Below are 20678 nucleotides of genomic sequence, written 5' to 3' on the forward strand. Positions count from 1 at the left end.
GGCACAGGGTCCTGGGCTGAAGGCACGTAGTTAGCATGGTATTTCTTAGTCTATATATATATATACATTTATGTATGTATGTATATGTATATATATGTATGCATGTATATGTGTATATACACACATATACATATATAATTATTATATATCAATAATAATAATTATTATTTAAAATCTGGCAATTTCTCTTAAGATTTAGTATAGTACAAAAAGAAACTCAAATTAATTGAGAACTGCAGTTGGCTGAATTCTAGTTACTCAAGCTTTAATTGCATGTAATTCCTAATAGTTAAAGATGCCTTTGTGTGCACCTAAATAAGTAATGTTGGACAGAGGCATGCTTAAAATACTTTGGAAGTTTGGGCTAAAACATTCTAATAACATTGAGGGCATCTAAATGCCACTCATCAAATCCACTTCCTGAATGTTACGAGGTCATCTCTAGCCAAGAATTGTTCAAGATAAAACTTTTAGAGCTATGCCAAAAATGTCAGGAATACAATTCCTTCCTCCCATCATTCCATAACTTCTTCCTTATTCATGCATCTGCCTTAACCATGTAATTCCAAGAACTGAGAGAAACAATTTGCTAAAATCAATACCTTTGTGATTTTTCAATCATTCTATTCAGGGACAGGGGCAGATCATCCAACAGACAAGGAAAGCATGGTGCTTACCTTGCTTACCAGATCATTGGTAGTGAACAATATCACATTTTTTCACCACATCAAAAATTCTGCTTCTAGGTATACCTGGTGTCTTTGTCCCAGCCCCACAGCACCTTCCTACAGAATCAAAGCCTCTTTTCAAATTTACAATCCTTGCCAGGGCCAGGTGACTCAGTAAGCAAAGTAAACACTGGCAGACTTGTGTTTATTTAGTAATCTGATGATAATCTGGTAAACAAGGTAAGCACTGTGCTTACCTTGTCTATTGGATGATCCTCCCCGATTCTATTACCAAAACAGTGAACATCTGGGCCAGTGCCTCTGTCACTGCTTCCCGTGGATATCGGGTATAATTTCATTTGAGTCATTATTGTATAGGGTTTTATTAGTCAAGGATTACTAAAAAATTAGATTACACAATCCATCTCAGTTCTGAGAAAATTTTACTTTAAGGAAATTTGACTTCTAGCCAACTCTTATCCTTCGCACTATTTATAAACCATTTGTCTTCCTCTTTCCTGAATTGGAAAGCCACCTGTTTTTCTTTCACCAGCACATCGCTATTGGCTCACACAACCACCTGATGCTTTCTCTCAGCGTAACTTCACATGGTCCCTCAAATCCTACAGGATTATACCCTGGCCTTTCTCTCCAGATGCATCCAGCTTCCCCTCTCTCTCATTTTCTACCCTGTAGTTTTGTTTTGTTTTGTTTTAGTCAGGAGACGGCCTGACAAGCAACTACCTGCATTCCTATCCAGGTTTTCTCTCTCCCTAGCTGTGAATCTTGGGCATGATTTTTCACCTCTTGTGCCTTGATTTCTTTACGTGCAAAGTAGAAATAATGAAGTCCTTACCTGATGGGATTTTTGTGAAGATTAAACAAAATAATTTATATAAAGAGTTGGCACCTAGTAAATCCTCAGTAAGTGTTAGCTCTTATTTATTTATTTATTATTAACCTGGATAGTTACTCCTGAACAGGAAGCTTTCCCTAACCATTCAAACCAGGCTGAGAGTCCCCATTATACATCCCTATAGCATCAGGACATTCATTGTAGTACTCACCACACTTTTAATTACTTATTCAGTGCCTCTCTTCTCAGTTAGATTAGAAACACTTCAAGGATAGGTCTATCTTTTTTTAGTATTTATTATCTAGTATCTAGCACAAAGCCTAAAAATGAGTATTTGTTAAATGGGTGAAAGTTAATTGCTGAAACTGTAAGACCGATCAGTTCTTAGGGGAAGCATTCAATCCTCATTGAAAAAAAAAAAAAAATCGGTCAATTGAACTATGGATTGAGAAAAATCAGGATAGTGCCACACTTTAATATGTGATATAATTCCAGAGAAAACATAATATAATAACTGTGGTGGTCATGGGACAATTTAGTCAATTGGCATAACACAGTTCACGATGTTGCATGTATTGGTTTGGCGAGATGCATCTGGGGTCTTAAAAGCTTGCGAGCGGCCATTTTAGATACAACTATTGGTGTCTACTCATCTAGAGCAAAAGAAAATGAAGGAAACCAAAGACTCAAAGAATAAATTAGTCCACAGGGTTAATAACCCACACGAACCACGGCCTCTTCTAACCTGAGACCAGAAGAATTAGATGGCGTCCGGCTACTACTACTGACCATTTTGACCAAGGACACAATAGGAAGTCCTAGATAGAATGGAAGAAAAATGTAGAACAAGATTCAAATTCTTAAAAAAGGCCAGACCTACTGGACCAATATGGACTAGGGGAACCTCCATGACTACTGCCCTAAGATACCCTTTGAACTTGAAACTAATACTATTTCCAGAGATCACCTTTCATCCAAATAATAGATTGGCTTATAAAATAAACAATATCATCTTCAAAATAATAGGCTCCATTAAACAATCAACTATATGAGACCAAATGGTCAACATCTACCCAATAGCAAATATAAGAAGGCAAGGAGGGGAGGGGAAGCCAGATCAATGGAAACAGAGTAAACAGAATGGAAATAATGAGAAAGCTGACACATTTTGAAAACTGTAACAAATGCCACAGAACAAACTGTATAAAAATTGTTATATAGGAACCTAATTTGTGGTATAAACTTTCACCCAAAACACAATAAAATAGTAAAAAAAAAAAAAAAAAAAAAACCATGGTGGTACCTGAGGTTCCCATACACCCTTGTGCTTATCTGTTATCTCGTTGATATCTATTATGCCGTCTCAGAGGTTCACAGAATGTGAGAGTTGGAAGAAACTCCAGAGTCATCCCCTCTGAAACTCCATTTGAGAGAGAAGGAAATGGGAAGATGTTGCCTCCAGCGTGATAACCAGGCCCTGCATTCTCTAAAATCCCTTCCACAGAACAGGCACCTGAAAAGCCCCTAGACTCTGGCCATGTGTCTATAAGCTCAAAAGTCTTAATCATAACTCTCTCTGAGCATCACTCAGCTTGTGCATAGATAGGAAATCTGATACAAATAGGCAGATAGAACTAGAAGGTGGAATCACAATTTGGTGGTCTAGATTCAGAGCCTTTCCCAGGATGTCAAGAGTCAGCAGCAAGGGATGAGAAACTGAAGGCTCAGAATGGGAGCTAATGTCAAATGAACTGAAGTGAACTGCCCCAGGGTTAGGGGATGTAGGCAGGAGCAACTCCCAAGAGACTCATATCAGTTACTTCTATGTGACTCATTTCCCTCCATTTGAGCCAACTGGCTGACTGCTAGGCTGGCTTATCAAACACAGGTCGGAGTCTCCAAAGTGCTCCTGGCATCCACCGAGGCACTCTGTCTTTTCTGCTGACTGCAAGTACCTCCCTAGAGCTTTCCCAAATGGAACACCTGGGGGGTCGGAAGGAGAATCCCTCCATGAGTTAGGCATTCGGAAATGGTTCCTAATAAAGACAAGCACAAACGTGACCTTCCACACATCCAAAAGTTTTATCCAGTTCATCAGTTCATGGGCCAGGGCCACGTGCTAGGACGCAGAGCTGACTGCTCAGGTCCCCGTCTTTGACTCATCTGCAGCCTGCGTGTGGGGCATGATACCTGCCAGAGTCCTAAGAACACCTGAGCAGAATGGGTTGTCAGATGGGACAGTTAATAATAAACCAAACAAACAAAAAACAAACCCGTTCCATCAAGTCTGACTCATAGTGGCCCTCAAGGACAGAGCAGAATTGCCCCATAGGGTTTTCAAAGACTAGCTGGTGGATTTGAACTGTCAACCTTCTGGTTAGAAGCTGAGTTTTTAACCACTGTGATACCAGGGCTCCAGAGTTAATAATAATGGAGTTGAAATGAGAAAGACTAAGGTTAGGGATTTTTTTTTTTTTTTTTTTAGTAAAGGCATACTCAGATTGTCTTCGATTCTCACTTTAATCTTCCCTCTTAAGAGTATGTGGGAGGACAAAGAGCTGACATAGTAAAAAAAAAACAAACCAGAGAAAGTCATATGTGCCTCAGGGGCAGTGCCATACAGACTATCTGGAATTGAGCTCCCTGTGACTGTGAGAACAGTGGCCGTGTTCTCTGATGGGCCCTTCGGGTTCCTCTCAAGGGGTAGCAGAAAGTGGCCAAAAAGGTGAGCATTCCAGCAAGTTCTTCCACCTTCCTCTGTCACTGCCCCAGGTCTCCTCCCCAGATCCTGTTATGCTTCATAATTCTATAGAACTGTCTAAGTTTCTATCACTCCCATCTCACAGCTGTGAAGGAGGCTGTCAGGATCCTCTGACTTAGTGTCAAGCTAACACAGGGCAAGTGGTTTTAAACTGTCCAAACTCAGCAGAAGAACAACCACCCGATGTCATAATTATTTACCTCCAGCACAACTCAAATGCAAATGTCATGAAATCTTTACAGTGGTTCCAGGGACAGCCATTCCTTTTCATCTGTAGTTCTAAAGGATTATACAGAGGAGCTTTTCAATTTATTATGAATGATAAGTCTTACACGTGTTGTGGGATCTGCTGGCCTATAAAAGCTGAGTGAAGCAGCGTCCACAGGGCTTAGCTGGCTTCAAGTAACTTAAGAACAAAGCTTTGTTCTTCCAATAGGGGAAGGGAAAGGAAAAGGAACAGAAGTGGAAGAGGAGGCAGTCAAGTAGACTCAACAAAAGTGCTTGGGAAGAAGCTGTACTCATGCAAAATTCAACAATTTAACACTCATTACGTGCAAGTTCATGCAAGTGTGGATCCCACCTTGTTGTACAGGAGATGTGTGTTATCGTTCTTGTTAGTTACTGATCAGTGGATTCCATGACGGTGACCTTAAGTGTAACAGAACAAAACGTTGCCTGGTCCTGTGCCATCTTCATGATCGTTGGTATGTTTGAATCTATTATTTGTGCATAAATGCCTATACTTGTGTTGAAAGTAATAGAGCCCTCACCACGATAGTACTTGAAACTTATTGAGGCCTTTATTATATACAAGAACTGTGCTAAGTGATTAATATACATAATAAACCAAACAAAAAAAAAAAACAAACCCAGTGCCGTCGAGTCGATTCTGACTGATAGCGACCCTACAGGACAGAGGAGAACTGCCCCATACACTTTCCAAGGAGCACCTGGTGGATTTGAACTGCCAACCCTTCGATTTGCATCTATTGCACTTAACCACTACACCACCAGGGTTTCCATATACATAATAAGGATGCTCTTAACAACTGATGGGTTATAAAGAAAATGAGGCTCAGAGAAGTTAAATAATTTGTTCAAGATCACAGGCTGGATTTCAACATCAGAACTAACCTGAAACTAGGTTAGAATTAAGGTTTCCTGGTCAATTATAAGACACCCAGTAAAATCTTAATTTCAGATAAACAACAAATACTTTTTTAGTATAAACCAAAACCAAATCAGTTGCCGACCCTGTAGGAGTAGAACTGCCTCATAGGGCTTCCAAGGAGCAGCTGGTAGGTCCAAACTGCTGACATTTTGATTAGCAGCTGAGCTCTTAACTAGTGCCACTAGGACTCCTTTTTAGTATATGGATGTCCTAAATATTGTTATTTTTTATTTACTAAATCTGGCAACCCTACACTAAGTCTCATGCTAAAAAGCTATTCTTAAGTAGTGTGAGAATTCAGGACTAGCAAAGATTCCGCCGGTTAGGAGGATCACAAAACAGCCTGTTGCCCATAGTTCTGGGTGCTCAAGTCTTATTTCAGAAGAATCGTCACAGCTACAAGAGGCATACGACTTAGACAAAATTATCATTTAGATAGTATTTGTTTTTAGCATGAAAAACGTACCAATCTTTAAGCCTTTTTTCCCTCTACGCCACCAGCATCTTCCCCACTCCCACTCCCATGGTCTTCATGATTAAGAAAGGCTGAAGAAGTCTTAATAATTGTCTCGGCTGAGAGGGAATGAGGCAGTAAAACCAATCTTTATATGTTGTTGTCGTCAACAGACATACTGTTAGAGCCCTCACAAACTTCTAAATCTCATATATGGTTCAGGGTCACAGTTGGCTTACTCTCCACCTGGATCACCTGCTTTGATGTGCTGTAGAAGTACCCTAATTGTTCACATGGTATGGCAATTGGCAGTTGTTACACAAGTAGCCTCGTTCAAAGAAGCACGCCAAGCCCAGCCCCACCTCCCTGCATGCTTTGATGACTAAAGGCTGACTGGGAAACAGCCTTGGACTCACTGACTTGGATCAAGTTTACAGGACCCATTCCTGTGTTTCCCTTGTCTCCTAGCAACATCTTGCAGGGTGGCCTTTGTCAGTCGTCATCACAGACTGCCACCTGGGGAAGGAAATCTTCCAGAAAGAGGGAATCTTCCAGGTCCAGTGGGATGTTACCACTCTCTAGTGTATAGATATGACGGCCTATGTCCAGATTTTCTGGTCCTGATTTCAAATTCTTCCATGTTGCAGTAAGTGATGAATTTTTTTTTTAAATGCAGAATACGCAATTCCTTTCATGACATTTTATCCTTTTCAATAAATGTCATCCACTTCTTTTAATTTATTTGTTATAACTTTGAATGAAAGGTATAAATTCACAAGCCGGAAATCTAAATTTTCAACTTGGAAAACCAATTTGTTTTAAGTACATATAGTCACATTGGTGTTACGTTGCTTCATAATGAAAAATGAAATTCACACGTGAACTCAAGAGTAGCCCAAAACTAAAAACCTCTTTACATTCTACCAATTCATTAAGCTTCCCTTCCTTCACTCAGATGGCCCCTGGAGTTCATCTCCATTTAGAATCTTCCTCTGACTCAGTGGAATAGACATACTGACTTTTCTTCTCAAATTATGGTGTGCAAATAGTATGTTACACAACTTTCCTGTTCAGCCATCGCCCCTGTAAGCTCACACTCATTGTTACGTGAAGTAGTAAGTCTTTTTTTACTCATTCTACTGATGTTCTATTTTGTGTATGTCTTAAAATACCCCTTTAGCATATGTTTGTCTGCCTTAGACTTCAAGTTTATAGAAAGCACGGAATCTCTTTGTCTCTATTTTAAAGCTTTATAAAGGACCTACAGAAACATTATTGAAAAATTCTTTTTAACAATGCAGAAGGTAACTTACAAGTAGTCAAAAATATAATTTTTGCATTTAGTTTTAATACATAGCTTCTCATTGGATTTATGCAACGCCTCTTTTTTTTTCCTCATACAAAAATGTATACACATATTATTATGTGACATTAGTAGCAGCCCCTATAATGTGACAGCACACTCCGCCTTTTCATCCCAGGTTGCAATGCCTTTTACAGAAAGGACTTCTGAGGCTATAAACAAGACAGCCCAGTGAACTGAGTAAAAACCAGCCAGCCACAAGTGGCTCACCAAACAGCAAACAAATAAACAAAAAGATGGTGGAAAGTCAGTTTGCAAAGAACTTTAAGAAAAAGTTAACTTATTAAAAAGAGACTGGGGATGAGACAGGAAATTTACCATGAGCTTTCTAAAACAGTATGAAAAGAAAAGTAGGAATGATTTATTTAAATTGAAAATATTTGCTTTATAAATTGCTTAAGGTTTGAAGTAAAGCTGGCTTTCCACGAGAGAACAGTTATCGCTGCTGGGGGGCAGATTATTCAGAAAGATTATTTGCAAAGTAGATCCAGAAAACTAGGTCAACACACTCTGCCAAAAAGAAATATTACTGTAATTCTTTCACCACGGGCCCACCCAAGGATGTCTTAAAAATTAGCCTAAGCCATAAGAGTAATATATTTTCATAAAAATCACTACCATGCTAAATTTATGAACCCAAAACAGTTTGAAATGTTATTCAACTTTGGACTGACTCTCCAGCACTGCCCTTACTTGACGAGGCCCCACCCTGGACAGCCTCACAGTTTAACACCTTAGGAATGTGAAATGGACCAAAGGAAAGAACTGAAGGGATTAGTAACAGAAGGTCACTTAAAATGGCTTTGCCCCAGCTGATCTAATAGTTGAGAAATATTTATAAAGCATCTATTATGTGCACCGAATTCTGTAACGATCCAAAGACTATAAGAACAATTTTCTATTTAGATCCTAAACATATGCACTGAAGCAAAGTAAACTTATCATGGTTGCAAAAGTTGAAAGGGTCTGCTCTTGTCTATCATCAGAGTGCATTTTCGCTCAGGAAGATTTGAAAACCTTGAGTAACGGGAATTTTCTCCCCACTTTACCCATCTGGGAAACCCTGGTGGTATAGTGGTTAAGTGCTACAGCTGCTAATCAAAACGTCGGCCGTTTGAATCCACCAGGTACTCCTTGGAAACCCCATAGGGCAGTTTTACTCTGTCCTATAGGGTCGCTATGACTCAGAATCGGCTCAACGGCAGCAATGTTTTTTTTGTTGTTGTTTTACCCGTCTAAGGTCCCCGGGTGGCTCAAACAGTTTGCACTCAACCACTATCCAAAATGTTGACAGTTTGAGCCTACCCAGTGGCACCATGGTGATCTGCTTTGGTCAAGATTACAGCCGAGAAAACCCTATAGAGCTCTGTTCTGCCATAAAACACACAGGGGCACCATGAATCAGAATCAACTCAATAGCAGTGGGGGTTACCCCATCTTAATCCTTCATCATGTCCCTACAGCACAGACCTAAAGACTTTTGGGGAAAAAAATTATCACCACTTAGAAGTCTAGTTTAAAAAATAGAGCTTCCTATTGCACGGAGGGAGTATGCTTCAAGGATTCTACAAGATTAGAGGCAGAAATATTAAATCCTGTAATACGGTGGGTGTGCTGGTTAAGATTGTGGTCAACTTGGCTGGGCCACGATTTTCAGTGTTTATATGTGATCACCCCCATGATGGGATCTGCTGTGAGTAGCCAATCAGTTGAAAGGGAGTTTCCTTGGGCTTGTAGCCTGCATCTGAATATTAGTGGACATCCTGGCTTTTGCTCTCTCTGGACCCTGCAGCTGCCTCTTGTTCATCTGACCTCTGGGACTTGAGCTAGCAGCTTACCTGCTAATCTTGGGATTAGTCGATATTTACAGCCTGCAAGCAAGAGTTCTGCTCTCCAACCTACTGATCTTGGATTCGCCAGCCCCTGTGGCTACATGAATCAGGAGAAGCCTCTATCCTAATCCACAGACTTGGGATATTTCAGCCTCTACAATCACACGAGCTGTTTCCTTGATACTAATCTCTCCATATACATATTTATACGCTTTACTGGTTTTGCTTCTCTAGAGAACCCAGCCTAAGACAGTGGGTAACTAACTGTAAGGAAGCCAGTTCATAAATGTATCCGCTCTTCCCTTAATTTCTGTTTTTCTCCTGCTTAAAACTCTCCAGTGGCTCCCTATTGTACTTAAGATAAAATCCAAACTCCTTATCTGAGCCTGGCTATCTGCTTCCATAAAGACTGCAGCCAAGGCAAGCCTGTGGAGCAGCTCTACTCTGTCACATGGAGTCATTATGAGTCGGAATTGCGTCAATGGCACCCAACAACAACAGATGTAGACATAGTCTTACAAATCTAAACGTACCTCCCCTGCTATGACAGTGATTACTTATGTTATCAACAAAAGTTAAGTTGTATATATATATATATAATGTCTAAGGAAACAGAGCAACAGTAAATATTAAATTCTCTTTAGAATTTCTTTTTTTTATATTTTGAAACATTGTATTTTGGAATTGCTGTCTAAAGAGCAAACAAAATCTGATTTTCTAAGAGAGTTTCTGTGGAATATATTAAAAGAACTCCTCCCCTCTCTCCCTTCCTTTTTTCTTTCTCCCTCCCTCCTTCCTTCTTTCCTTCATGCCTTCCTTCTTTCCTACCTACCTGCCTACCTACTTTCTACCTTCCCGTCTCATAATTAGACTTATGTAGCTAACCGTGTCTCTCTTTTAGCTTGGGCAGCTATTAAACACAGAGCCAAATCTGATCTCAAACATATCAGGTCTGTAGGTCTTTATCATGTGCACTTTTTTCTTTTCCTGATATTGACCTGATCTTTTCTTGATTTTCACTCTATTTATATTTTCCTAGACTTGATTCTTTATTACTATTTACCTTTTACTATTATTTATTTATTTAGTGTTACTGTTGTAGGACATTTGAAATCCTGTATGGAAGAAGATTGAGCGTATATAAACAAACTCTCCCAAGACCCTTCTGCTTTTGACATGGGATAAATGAGGTGACATTTTGTTACTTCGTCATAGACTTGCATTGAGAACTCAATGAAGAGTAACAACGTTCCTTGAGGATAAAATGGGATTTTCAAATGATAAAACATAATAAGTGCTTGAATAATGCTCTGGGGATTTTTAGCTCAAGATCTGTTGGACATGGTAACTGAAAGGTTAATACAAAATCACACTGCCTGAAAATTGAAAGTTAGATTCCAAAAAGTTAAAATTGACTTAAGTATAATGACAGGAAATATGCACAACACTAAGGGCAGCCAAAAAAGAGTCACAGCTGCTGATTACTTTAGAATGAAGGAAAGTGAATGTCCTAAAAACGCAGCCCTGTAGTAGCCCAGCAGTGTTAAACTACGCGTAGCCGCCATTCTTTCTCTCGCCTACCTTTTGTTTTTCATTGTTATGGTTCAGCTCAAGGAATCAGTATAATCCAGTTCCAGAATGTGGCATATCTTCACTTTTCTTTTTTGGTTCTGACTGAGAGCTGAGTCTTCTCAAATGCTAGGACAGAGTTCCAGTGAGCCCAGTGAGTTACTGTTGAGAGGAAGCCATCTCCTGCAGATGCATCATGGTGATCTGCCTACACTAGAACACCACTTTCACCTAAGGACTTACACCTGTGTAAACCTTGTACCATTCTGTAGTCTCTCAAAATCTATGAGGAAAAAAAAAATCTGTGGTGCAGTGTTTAAGAGTTTAGCTGCCAACCAAAAGGTCAGCAGTTTGAATCCACCAGTCACTCCTTGGAAACCCTATAGGCAGTTCTACTCTGTCCTATAGGGTTGCTATGAGTCAGAATCGACTCGATGGCTATGGGCAACGCGACTGAAAAGAAAATCTTACCTTATCATAACCAATAGTAGCTACTGGAAGCAAATATTTTTATAAACCACATTGAGCAATTATTTGATTATATCATTAGTTCAGGGACACTATTTTAAAAAATCTTCCCAAGGATTATATAAAATAAAAATCTGGCTTCCTTAAAATCTCCAAGGGTCAGATAGAACATTTATACAAAGCAAATACTTTATAAATTTTAGTTGACAACTCTCTGTGTCTTTAGCATTTATTGGTATTAAAGATTGAATCGTGTCTTTCCAAAAATCTGTGCGGAAATCCTAACCCCTGTGCTTATAAATATGATTCCATTTGGAAATAGGTTTTCTTTTGTTATGTAAATGAGATCATATCAGTATAGAGTGGATCCTAAGCCTAATCATTTCTGACTTATAAAAAAAGTAGAACAGACACGGAGAGATACACACAGGGGTAAGACATAAGCTAAAGAACACCAAGGAATGCCAAAGAATGCCAAGGATCATAGGCAGATACTAGAAACTAGGAGAAAGGTTTACAGAGGGAATGGATACAGCCCAGACCCTGCTTTGGACTTTTGGCTTCCAGAACAGTGAGAAAATAAATTTATGTCTTTAAGGCCACCTACTTGTAGTATTTCTGTCATGGAAGCACTAGGTAACTAAGACACTTGGGTTGGCTCTCCAAATTTGTTCCTCACCTCTCTACTTTGTAACAGGTTCTGTGAACTGCCTTTAAAACAATTTTTTTTAATTTTTTATTGTACTTTAGGTGAAGGTTTAGTTTCTCATAAAATAGCACACATAAAACAATACACATATTGTTTTGTGACATTGGTTGCCAACCCCGTGATGTGTCAACACTCTCCATTCTCGACTTTGGGTACACTATTTCCATTTGTCCAGCTTTTCTTTCCCCTCCTGCCTTCTCGTCCTTGCCCTTGGGCTGGTGTGCCCATTTAGTCTTACATACACGGTTGAGCTGTGTGTATTATTGTTTGTTTTATGGGCCTGCCTAATCTTTGGCTTAAGGGTGAACCTCAGGAGTGACTTCAGTACTGAGTTAAAAGGGTGTCCAAGGGCCAAACTCTAGGGGTTTCTCCAGTCTCTGTCAGACCAGTAAGTCTGTCTTTTTTTGTGAATTTGAATTTAGTTCTACATTTCTCCTCCAGCTCTGTCCAGGACCCTTTATTGTGATCCCTGTCAGAGCAGTCAGTGGTGGCAGCCGGGCACCATCTAGTTGTGCTTGACTCAGCCTGGCGGAGGCTGTGGTAGTTGTGTTCTAAAAAAGAAAAAAAAAAACCCATTGCCGTTTAATTGATTCCAACTCAAAGCGGCCCTATAGGACAGTGTAGGACTTTCCCATAGAGTTTCCAAGGAGCAGCTGGTGGATTCAAACTACCGACCTTTTGGTTAGCAGCCGAGCTTTTAACCACTGCTCCACCAGGAACTGCCTTTTCTCCAGATACATGGTTATAATCTTAGGGCTTTCAGAAGACCTGATAATACAATGTGAGCTGCATCTACCCTCTCCACAGTTGATTGGGTGAACATCCAACCCACACTAGATCAAGAAGCCCCTTCACAGGGGGATTCGGAATTAGAGCAAAGAGATTCCAGTCTTAGTCTAAATTGTCTTCTAAAGAGAGGAGATATAAACCTGGGGACTGTGGCTAGTCATATTCCCCTCTGTGGGGAAGAAAAAACACATGTGCTGAAAGAGAGAAAAGTGATCCAGAAAAGAGTGAGAGATAAGCAGAGGGCTGCAGAGAGAAGAGAGAAAGAAAGACCTGAAGGCACTGGAGTCCGCGGTTCCAGTTTGCCCTGAGACCCACCTACATATCTGTCCTTGGATTCTGCAAGACCTTTCACATATACACATATGCCCTCCTTATAATGACTTGCCCTCTTTTGAGGTTAAGGTAGCTTTAAGGGTTTCTCCAAGTGATCGAAGACTTTTGTTCAAGGGCACAAAACTTGGAGGTAAAATTGAGCCAATCTGTTGGAACTGCTTTAAATTTGCTCAGTAAGGGCAAGTCTCTTCCTCATTCTAGGTCTTCACTCTTGGCTGGAACTGACGATCAACGTTCCCTTTGCTGAATATTTCATTCAAAAGACTGAAAACAAAAACCAACGCCTTTGAGTAAATTTGTTTATTTTCTTTTAATACAACAGAGAAATAAAGATCCCACAGACCCTTAATGTATTGTTTTGAAAACTAAAACCAGTTGCCATTGAGTCCATTCTGACTCAAGAGGACCCCCTGTGTTATCAGAGTAGAACTATACTCCCTAGGGTTTTCAATGGCTGGTTTTCCAGAAGTAGATCACCAGGCCTTTCTTCTGAGGTGCCTCTGTGTGGACTCAAATCTCCAACTTTTTGATTAGCAGCCAACTGCATAAACCATTTGTACCACCCAGAGAGTCCATAAAAACTACACTTTAGTCTTTCTGTCCAAATCTCAGGCCAAACCTAGTACTTACTATGCTGTCAATCTTTTGTAAAAAATTCAGCGCTCAAGATTAGAAAAATGGGCATATATTGGCATAAAATTTTTTAAAATGTATTTTAGTTTGTATTTCTGAAAACTGGGGAGATACCTTATTTTATGAATAAAAGAGTTTTCCAACATATAGAGACTTCTCTATCTGCTGGACTTTTTAAAATAGAGATTTACCATTAAAAGTTGTACCTTTTGGTTGACTTTTTACAACTATAGGCACACATGGATTGACAAGAACTGACTTAGAGTCATGGAAATAGAATGGAGGAAACCAAAAAGTTTCATCTTTTCATGTGGCAGGTAAGGCATTAGGACTCAGCATGATAAAAAGACTTGTCCTCATTCAGCAAGCTTGAATCAGAGTGAGAGCTAGAATGCCTCTCCCCCAACTCCCAGCCCAGTTCCTTTTCTACATGTCACAGGGGCACTCAACAGTAAAGTCGTCTGTGCGCTTGCTGCCCCCTTCTTCTAACAGGTAGATTGAGATGCTGGGATCAATGTAATTCAATGAGGGCAGCACCTAAACAATGATCCATAGGGTCTCTGTGTGGGAGAGTGTGGGACGGGTAGAGAGAGAGACGGATTGAGAGAACGTTGTCATGGGAACACAAAGGCAAATCACAAGCTGAAAAAGAATTGAAACCCATCCGCCGTCTCAAGCTTTATTTATTCGAGTAATAAATCAAGACATCTGTGTGAAAACCAGTGCAGCGTAAAATAGACTAAAGACAAGATTTTCAACCAAATCAATACTGTCCTCTAAATACCAAGATGTTTGAAAAGGGGATGCCTCACTGTGCATTTATCTACACGCTGTTACAATTACTGTGAGAGCATTTATGCATGCTCTCTCTTTGTTCTATTTCATTTTAACAATTCCAAGGTACTAAAAATTCTGAGAATTTAAAAATTCTAAGGATTAATAAAAAGACAGAATTATCTGGAGCACCATCATATAAATGAGCAGTACAGATTCTAAATCATGACAAGCCAGGAAAGTCCAACAGGCTTGGGTAATTAAGGATTTACCCAGTTGAGGTAAATGACCTGTCTTAGGGGTTAAGTAGACCAGAAGGTCAGTGCTCAACTCCCAGAAGGGGATAGCATTCAAGCAGAAACTGGTCAGAGGAGGGAATACAAATCATTAGAGGCCAGCTTACAATTCTGGCCCCTGACATTCTGTGGTAGAAATCTGTGTTACTGCTCAAAGAAAAGACTCTCTTATATCCCTGGATACTGGTATTAAGCAGCCTTTCAAAGGTTCATTCATTCATTCATCTGACAAATTTTTAAGTGCCTACTTGGAAACCCAATGGAGAAGTTCTACTCTATCCTATAAGGTCGCTAGGAGTTGGAATCAACTTGACAGCAACGGGTTGGTTTTTGGGGTTTTTTTTTTTGGACTACATGCCAGGCACTGTGTTACTCACATCCATAACCATCCTGGCCCCCCACTGAAACTCCAGTTCTGCCTTGAAGGCAAGCCTGCTGGGTGTAATTTTCCTGCAGTGGTTAGACAAAATAATTAATCTCTAGAAATATGCTGAAGTTTTAGATGATATTCAATCTAGTTTTAAAACTTTTATTTTGTTAAACAGTTTAATTCCATACCATAGATTTGTAGTTATCATAAAATGTAAGACTTAGCTTTGTTTAATGAGTTGTCTGAAGCCACACAGCTAGTAAGTTGGTAGAACCAGTGTTTATTTTCATCTCTTGAATCACACTTCTGGTGAACTTTACTCTAAATAAGAACTTTCTACCAAAGAACTTACAGACTTACATTTCACACATGGGTTTTATTATGAGGAGTAATCATCTAAAACACAGAGAGTTAAAAGTCTTTTTCCCTAGTTTAGGGCCCCATCTAGGCCTATACTGCTTTTCCATTCATTAGATCAGTGAATAATGTACCGCTCACTGCCCCTCTTTCACACAAGCTTCCCCAGTGGAGGCTTGCTCATTCTCATCCTTGCTCATTCTCACCTATCCTCTATACCCTGAAGACGGCTACAAGACGGTGAGCAGAACTCAAAGAGTTGATTGCTTTTGAGGATCTGTGGTGAGAGGAGAAGGAAAAATGGGAGATCAAAACAGAGAATCTAAACATTTAAAGCCATGGATAAGAATTTTATAGAAGTGTTTATAAAAGAGTTTTTATAAAAGGGTTTATAAAAGTGGTATTTTGGGGAAATTCAAAAAATACATTCATCACTAGTTTTCTAATGCCATTTACATAGTAAAAGTCACTGTTATTTGAAACATAAAATATATGAGATACGAAGACCTAATTTAAAAAAATATTAAAAAGATTTGTAGAAATTTCCCAAAACTACTGTAGAGAAAGCTGTTTTTTCTTCTCTTTTGGCTTGTGCCTATTTTCCATGTCTTCGTACCTTTAGTCCCCAACTCAAGTCAAACATCAACAGTTCCTCGGGTTCCCACAGAGGGGCAGCAGAACATGGGGTCCAAGAGATCATCAGAGAAGGCTCTGGCCCCAGACCATGGAACATTTTCTGATTCACACTAACAAACAACAGGAATGTTAACAGCTCTCAGCTGGCATCACCCAGAGCTGGAACTCTACGTCCTCCAAGCCCAGGCCCTCGCTGCTTCTAGAAGGCTGGCTGTGCACATTCACAAAAGACCAGCTAAATCACTAGACCTGGTACTCCTGAGGTTCATTCTCCTGCATTCTCTACCAGAGAAATTAGGAGTACAGTACAGACCACCAAACCAAAACCTAACCCAATGCCATCGAGTCGATTCCAACTCATAGCGACCCTATAGGACAGAGTAGAACTGCCCCATAGAGTTTCCAAGGAGCACCTGATGGATTCGAACTGCCAACCCTTTGGTTAGCAGCCGTAGCATACAGACCACCAGCCACCAGGAAATGCCAGCTGTCCTCCAAGGAAATCTCACCAGCTGGAAAGACTGTGAGAAGCCTGAAAGAGCCCTAGCCTAAGAGCAGAAGGCTTGAGCTCCAGTGCTGAGTTGCCACCTCCTAGACTTTAGCCTCAGGGAGTTGCTAATCATCCTCAAGCAACTATCTCCTCATCATTGAAACGGGGATGGTGATAACTTATATTCTCACACAGTTTTGGGGTTCTAAAAAGAGGAAATACTGTCTATGGAAGCCCTCTGTTGATCATAGAGTGCTATAAGTATTTTTACTAAAGCCCTGTCACAGAACAAACAAGAGAGCTAACCAATGTGATTACGTGCAATCACTCTTCGTGATACGGGAAGAATGCAAGGCAACAATTTTCACTCTGGAACCCATGAAGTTTCAACAATGAGAGAATAAATTTCACCATACGGAGTAATGCAATAAAGAAAGTTTATTCTTAAGATCTAGATTTTTCAGCTTGGAAAGTTGACACAGGTTGACCTCATCCCGCAATGCATCCTACAAAGTGTAGGAATAGATTTTGCTTCTATGTAACCAATATTTCACTTTAATAAATATAATTAATCACATTTTTTCATGAGCATATCAACTGAAAGGTCCCACTGTGGATAATCAAAGGTCTCAGCATTCATAGTTGACAAGAGGACGTTTTGAATCAGCCTTCTGCCACTTTGCTGTGATTCATACAGCTAAATTCCAAAGCATAAAAGGAGCATGTAATTCTCATACACAAATCTCACAAAGCCAGAAGGCACTGCAGTCTTCCTAGGGCTAGACAGATGCAACACTATCTCTGTCTATTTTTCTCCTTTCTCTAACACCCAAAACTGGGCTGGGGTCTCTTGGCTAATAGCCGTAAGGACTGAGAGAACGTGGCTTCTCTCAAAAGCCTTCAAGATCCGTAGGCATCAATTTCCCAAATGCCCCTCTCCACATGGAAGAAGGAATCACAAAGTCTGACCAGCAAAATCAAGAAATCTGTTTTTGTGGCCATGCTTCTTTCTGGGTGGCCTCCTGGCCAGACCAGCACTGATAACAGGGACCTTCAGGTGGAAATCACTAGATGCTCAAGATCCACCCTATGGTGACACCTCTAACTCCCTGGTTTCCTGGCCCTATCTGCTGTCTGACTAATTTTGTTTCTCCTCTCCCTTAAAATAGGGCTACTGCCTGCCCCTTTCACTGGTACAACACTTTTAGTGGGGAAATCTCCATTGCAAATGTCAGCCAGATGGCATCATCAGTGTTTTCAAAATGAGAAAACCAAAACTCAGAGAGGTCTGGAGGCTTCCTAGAGGTTAGGACTTGAACCTGGGGCTTTTAACTTTTTAGCCAGTATGTGAGACCGGTGGTGGCTGAGTAGGCCGACAAGACAGAGAACCACACACTCGGACCAATGCCCAAAGCACCTCTTCTCAGAGAAACAGTAACAGCTCTGAGGCTTTGGTCAATGCCAGAAAGGGGAGAGAAAGAGTGGAGAAACACGGGTTTTTCAAGTCACCAGAACAGCATTAAAGTACACAAATAACTACCGTATGACCCCAAATACAGCGACTGGACTCTGACGCACTGGTATGTCATTCCTCTTAAATCCTCGTAGGAAATGAGAGATACTGGAACTAGGATGGAATGTAAACTATTTCTTGAGGAAGCACGCTAGCATCTCTATTCTTACAAGAATTCTCCTTGAAAAAGAACTTGAACTTATCCTTTCTTTCCGGTTCTTAGCTATAGCTACCCGTGTCCACTATATGAAAAGAGAAAAGGAAAACAAATGGTGGGTTGGGACAGTGTAGAAGACATAGGAGAGAGGCACAGAATCTTGATGAAATGTCATCACTTCCAAGCCCATGGAAGGCACCTTTCCCATGTTGTGAATCTCATCATTTCTCCTGTGACTTCCTGGACAGTCTCCTCCACGTTGACCACCCCCATACACACACTCCAAGAGCCCCCCACCCCGATTCTGTCCCATCCTTCCAATCCCAACACACACACTCTTTTCTCACCTCTGCCCCCATGACCCACAGAAATGTAAAATTTAGCAAGATAACCATGCTGCTGGGACAGGGAGAATGATAGTATAATTTTTAATTTTGTCCATAGTTTCAGGAGTTGTGCACCTGAGCTGGGTAGAGAGAGCAGGGTGGGCCTTGGGCACAGCACAGTGGGGAGGTTGGGTCCGAGATGCAGAGAATAACATGCTAACAATAAGGCATGGCTGTGATCAGAGGCAGAGCCCATAAGAGCTAGAAGAGACCCTGGAGACCATAGAGGCCTACCCTTCACCTTTCCAATGGGGAGATGGAGGCTAGGGGTTGATGCCCAAGGCTACATGCCAGTTAGTAGGGGGTACAGGAAGAAGACGTGGGGACTTAGAAATTTAAGTATGCAAGGATGACTGTAGGATGTTGATAACTTTCAAAGCTGTAGCTCCAGTCTGGGAACTTCTACAAAACACGCTGAAGCTTTCATCAAATTTTCCAGTGCCCATTCTGAACACAGGTTTTGCTCCTGCCCTTGTCTTTTTGGAAGGAAGGAAAGGATTTTTACCTAGCCACCTCTCATTGCCCTCACCTGAAATCGGGGAAATGAAACTATTTCACAGGGTGGTTACAAGGATTAACGAGATGTGAGAAAGCACCGAGCATAATGGCTGGTACATCACAGGGTCTCCATAAATACGGTATTTCCATTTCCCTCCCCTCCTGTCTGCCCCTATAAGCTATAGACTTCTGTAACGGACTTTTCTTCTCCCATCTTTGGCAGAAATACTGGGAAGGAGTCACTCATTGTCTCCCTCCAAACGAAACATTGCCAGGGGACTGGGGAGGTGGCAGAAAACAGAGGAAAGAGCCAGGACCAGGCCTGGGGGACAGTGCCCAGTGGATTTCTCTATTATCGGAGGCATAGCCCATTCACAGCTGAGAGGAGACCTAGGTGTGAGGAACAGTGAGCCACAGGGAGCATCCCTGTCCCCTCTCTCCATTCTCTCTTCTGCTGGTGGTCATGGGAACAGCTGAGAGCTGGGGCCTAGAAGTTTTAGCCACGTGCAAGTTCTTACCTTGAGACGCAGAGCAGCAGGTGGGGCCGGGTAGATCTTGCTGGTCTGAACAGGTGGGCAGTATCTGCAGAGCTGAGCCCTTCTTGCCCACACTGTGGAGCCTGTGCCCTCTTCACAGCTTTTCGGAAGTACCCTGCAGGACGCGCCACCTCTCCGCAGCACTGCCCTTTCATTCCTGTGAGCAGCATTGGCCAAAGTGGCCTGTGGAATCGAGCATACTAAGGCATCCCTGGATGAGTGGTCCATGCTCCACAGGTCCTGAGGGGCAGAGGTGACCGGCCAGTGCTCACAGCTCACGAAGGGGCTGCTGCTTCCACGGCTCATGATGAGAGCTGGCCTAGGACGCCTGCATGGCAGGGGTAGCTGTCCAAGTTTCCCAGAGGCAGGGGCCAGGCAACGCCTGTGATGTGGGGATCCACAAACACCACCCCTCCTCAGGTCCAGATCCTGGGGCTTTTCCACCCCCTCTTTCTTCTCCTTCAGCACAGAGCAACTGAAAGCAGCTGGTGTCTCTGTCTCATGGCCCTCCCCATGCAGCGGGCGCGAGGGCGGAGCAGCCAACCCCTGTGTGCGCCTGAGGTCTTGGCCTGCCAAGAAGCCTGTCCTGGGACTCCGGAAAATGTGTCCCTCCTCCGGCCCCCCTAGGGCTGCTTTCCAGGCTGCTGCGGCTGGATACAGGGCGGGGAGAGCTGTAGCAGGGGGGGCCTGCAGCTGGATGAAGAGGAAGGAAGTTTTCATCTGCAGTTGCTGAGGCTGCTCAGCCATTTCCTCCAAGGGGGTAGGGCTGGTCCTTGCCAGGGTTGAGTTTCAGACCTCAGTGCCCAGGGATGCAAACATCGGCAGCTGTGGGCAGACGTGACTCAGCCCCATGGTTCACCGACACCGAGGAGGCGAAATGACACACCTTCAGCACCAAGGGGGGGCTTCCACAGACGGGGATCAGGGGCTAGTTTTGGCTATGGACCTGGACTCACTGCACTCTTCATAGAATCACAAAAACCAACAGATTGAGGGAGAATGCCCAATGTGGAGGCGTGATAATCTGGAAGCAAGGGGTGAGAGGGGACAGTCAAGATT

General features: G+C 41.8%; 1 protein-coding gene across 8 annotated transcripts in view; it reads right to left on the reverse strand.

Annotated features, from left to right (window-relative positions):
* PSD3 (pleckstrin and Sec7 domain containing 3) overlaps positions 1–20678 on the reverse strand; it is a 696342-nt gene that overhangs the window by 564784 nt on the left and 110880 nt on the right. For all 8 annotated transcript variants that reach the window (XM_064272734.1, XM_064272735.1, XM_023551047.2 and 5 more), the window contains one exon: positions 19602–20643. In XM_064272734.1, the coding sequence (XP_064128804.1) occupies positions 19602–20366 (765 nt within the window). In that variant the 5' untranslated portion in view covers positions 20367–20643. The remainder of the gene's footprint in view (positions 1–19601; positions 20644–20678) is intronic.

Source organism: Loxodonta africana, chromosome 19 (assembly GCF_030014295.1).
Source record: "Loxodonta africana isolate mLoxAfr1 chromosome 19, mLoxAfr1.hap2, whole genome shotgun sequence".
NCBI classification, from domain to species: domain Eukaryota; kingdom Metazoa; phylum Chordata; class Mammalia; order Proboscidea; family Elephantidae; genus Loxodonta; species Loxodonta africana.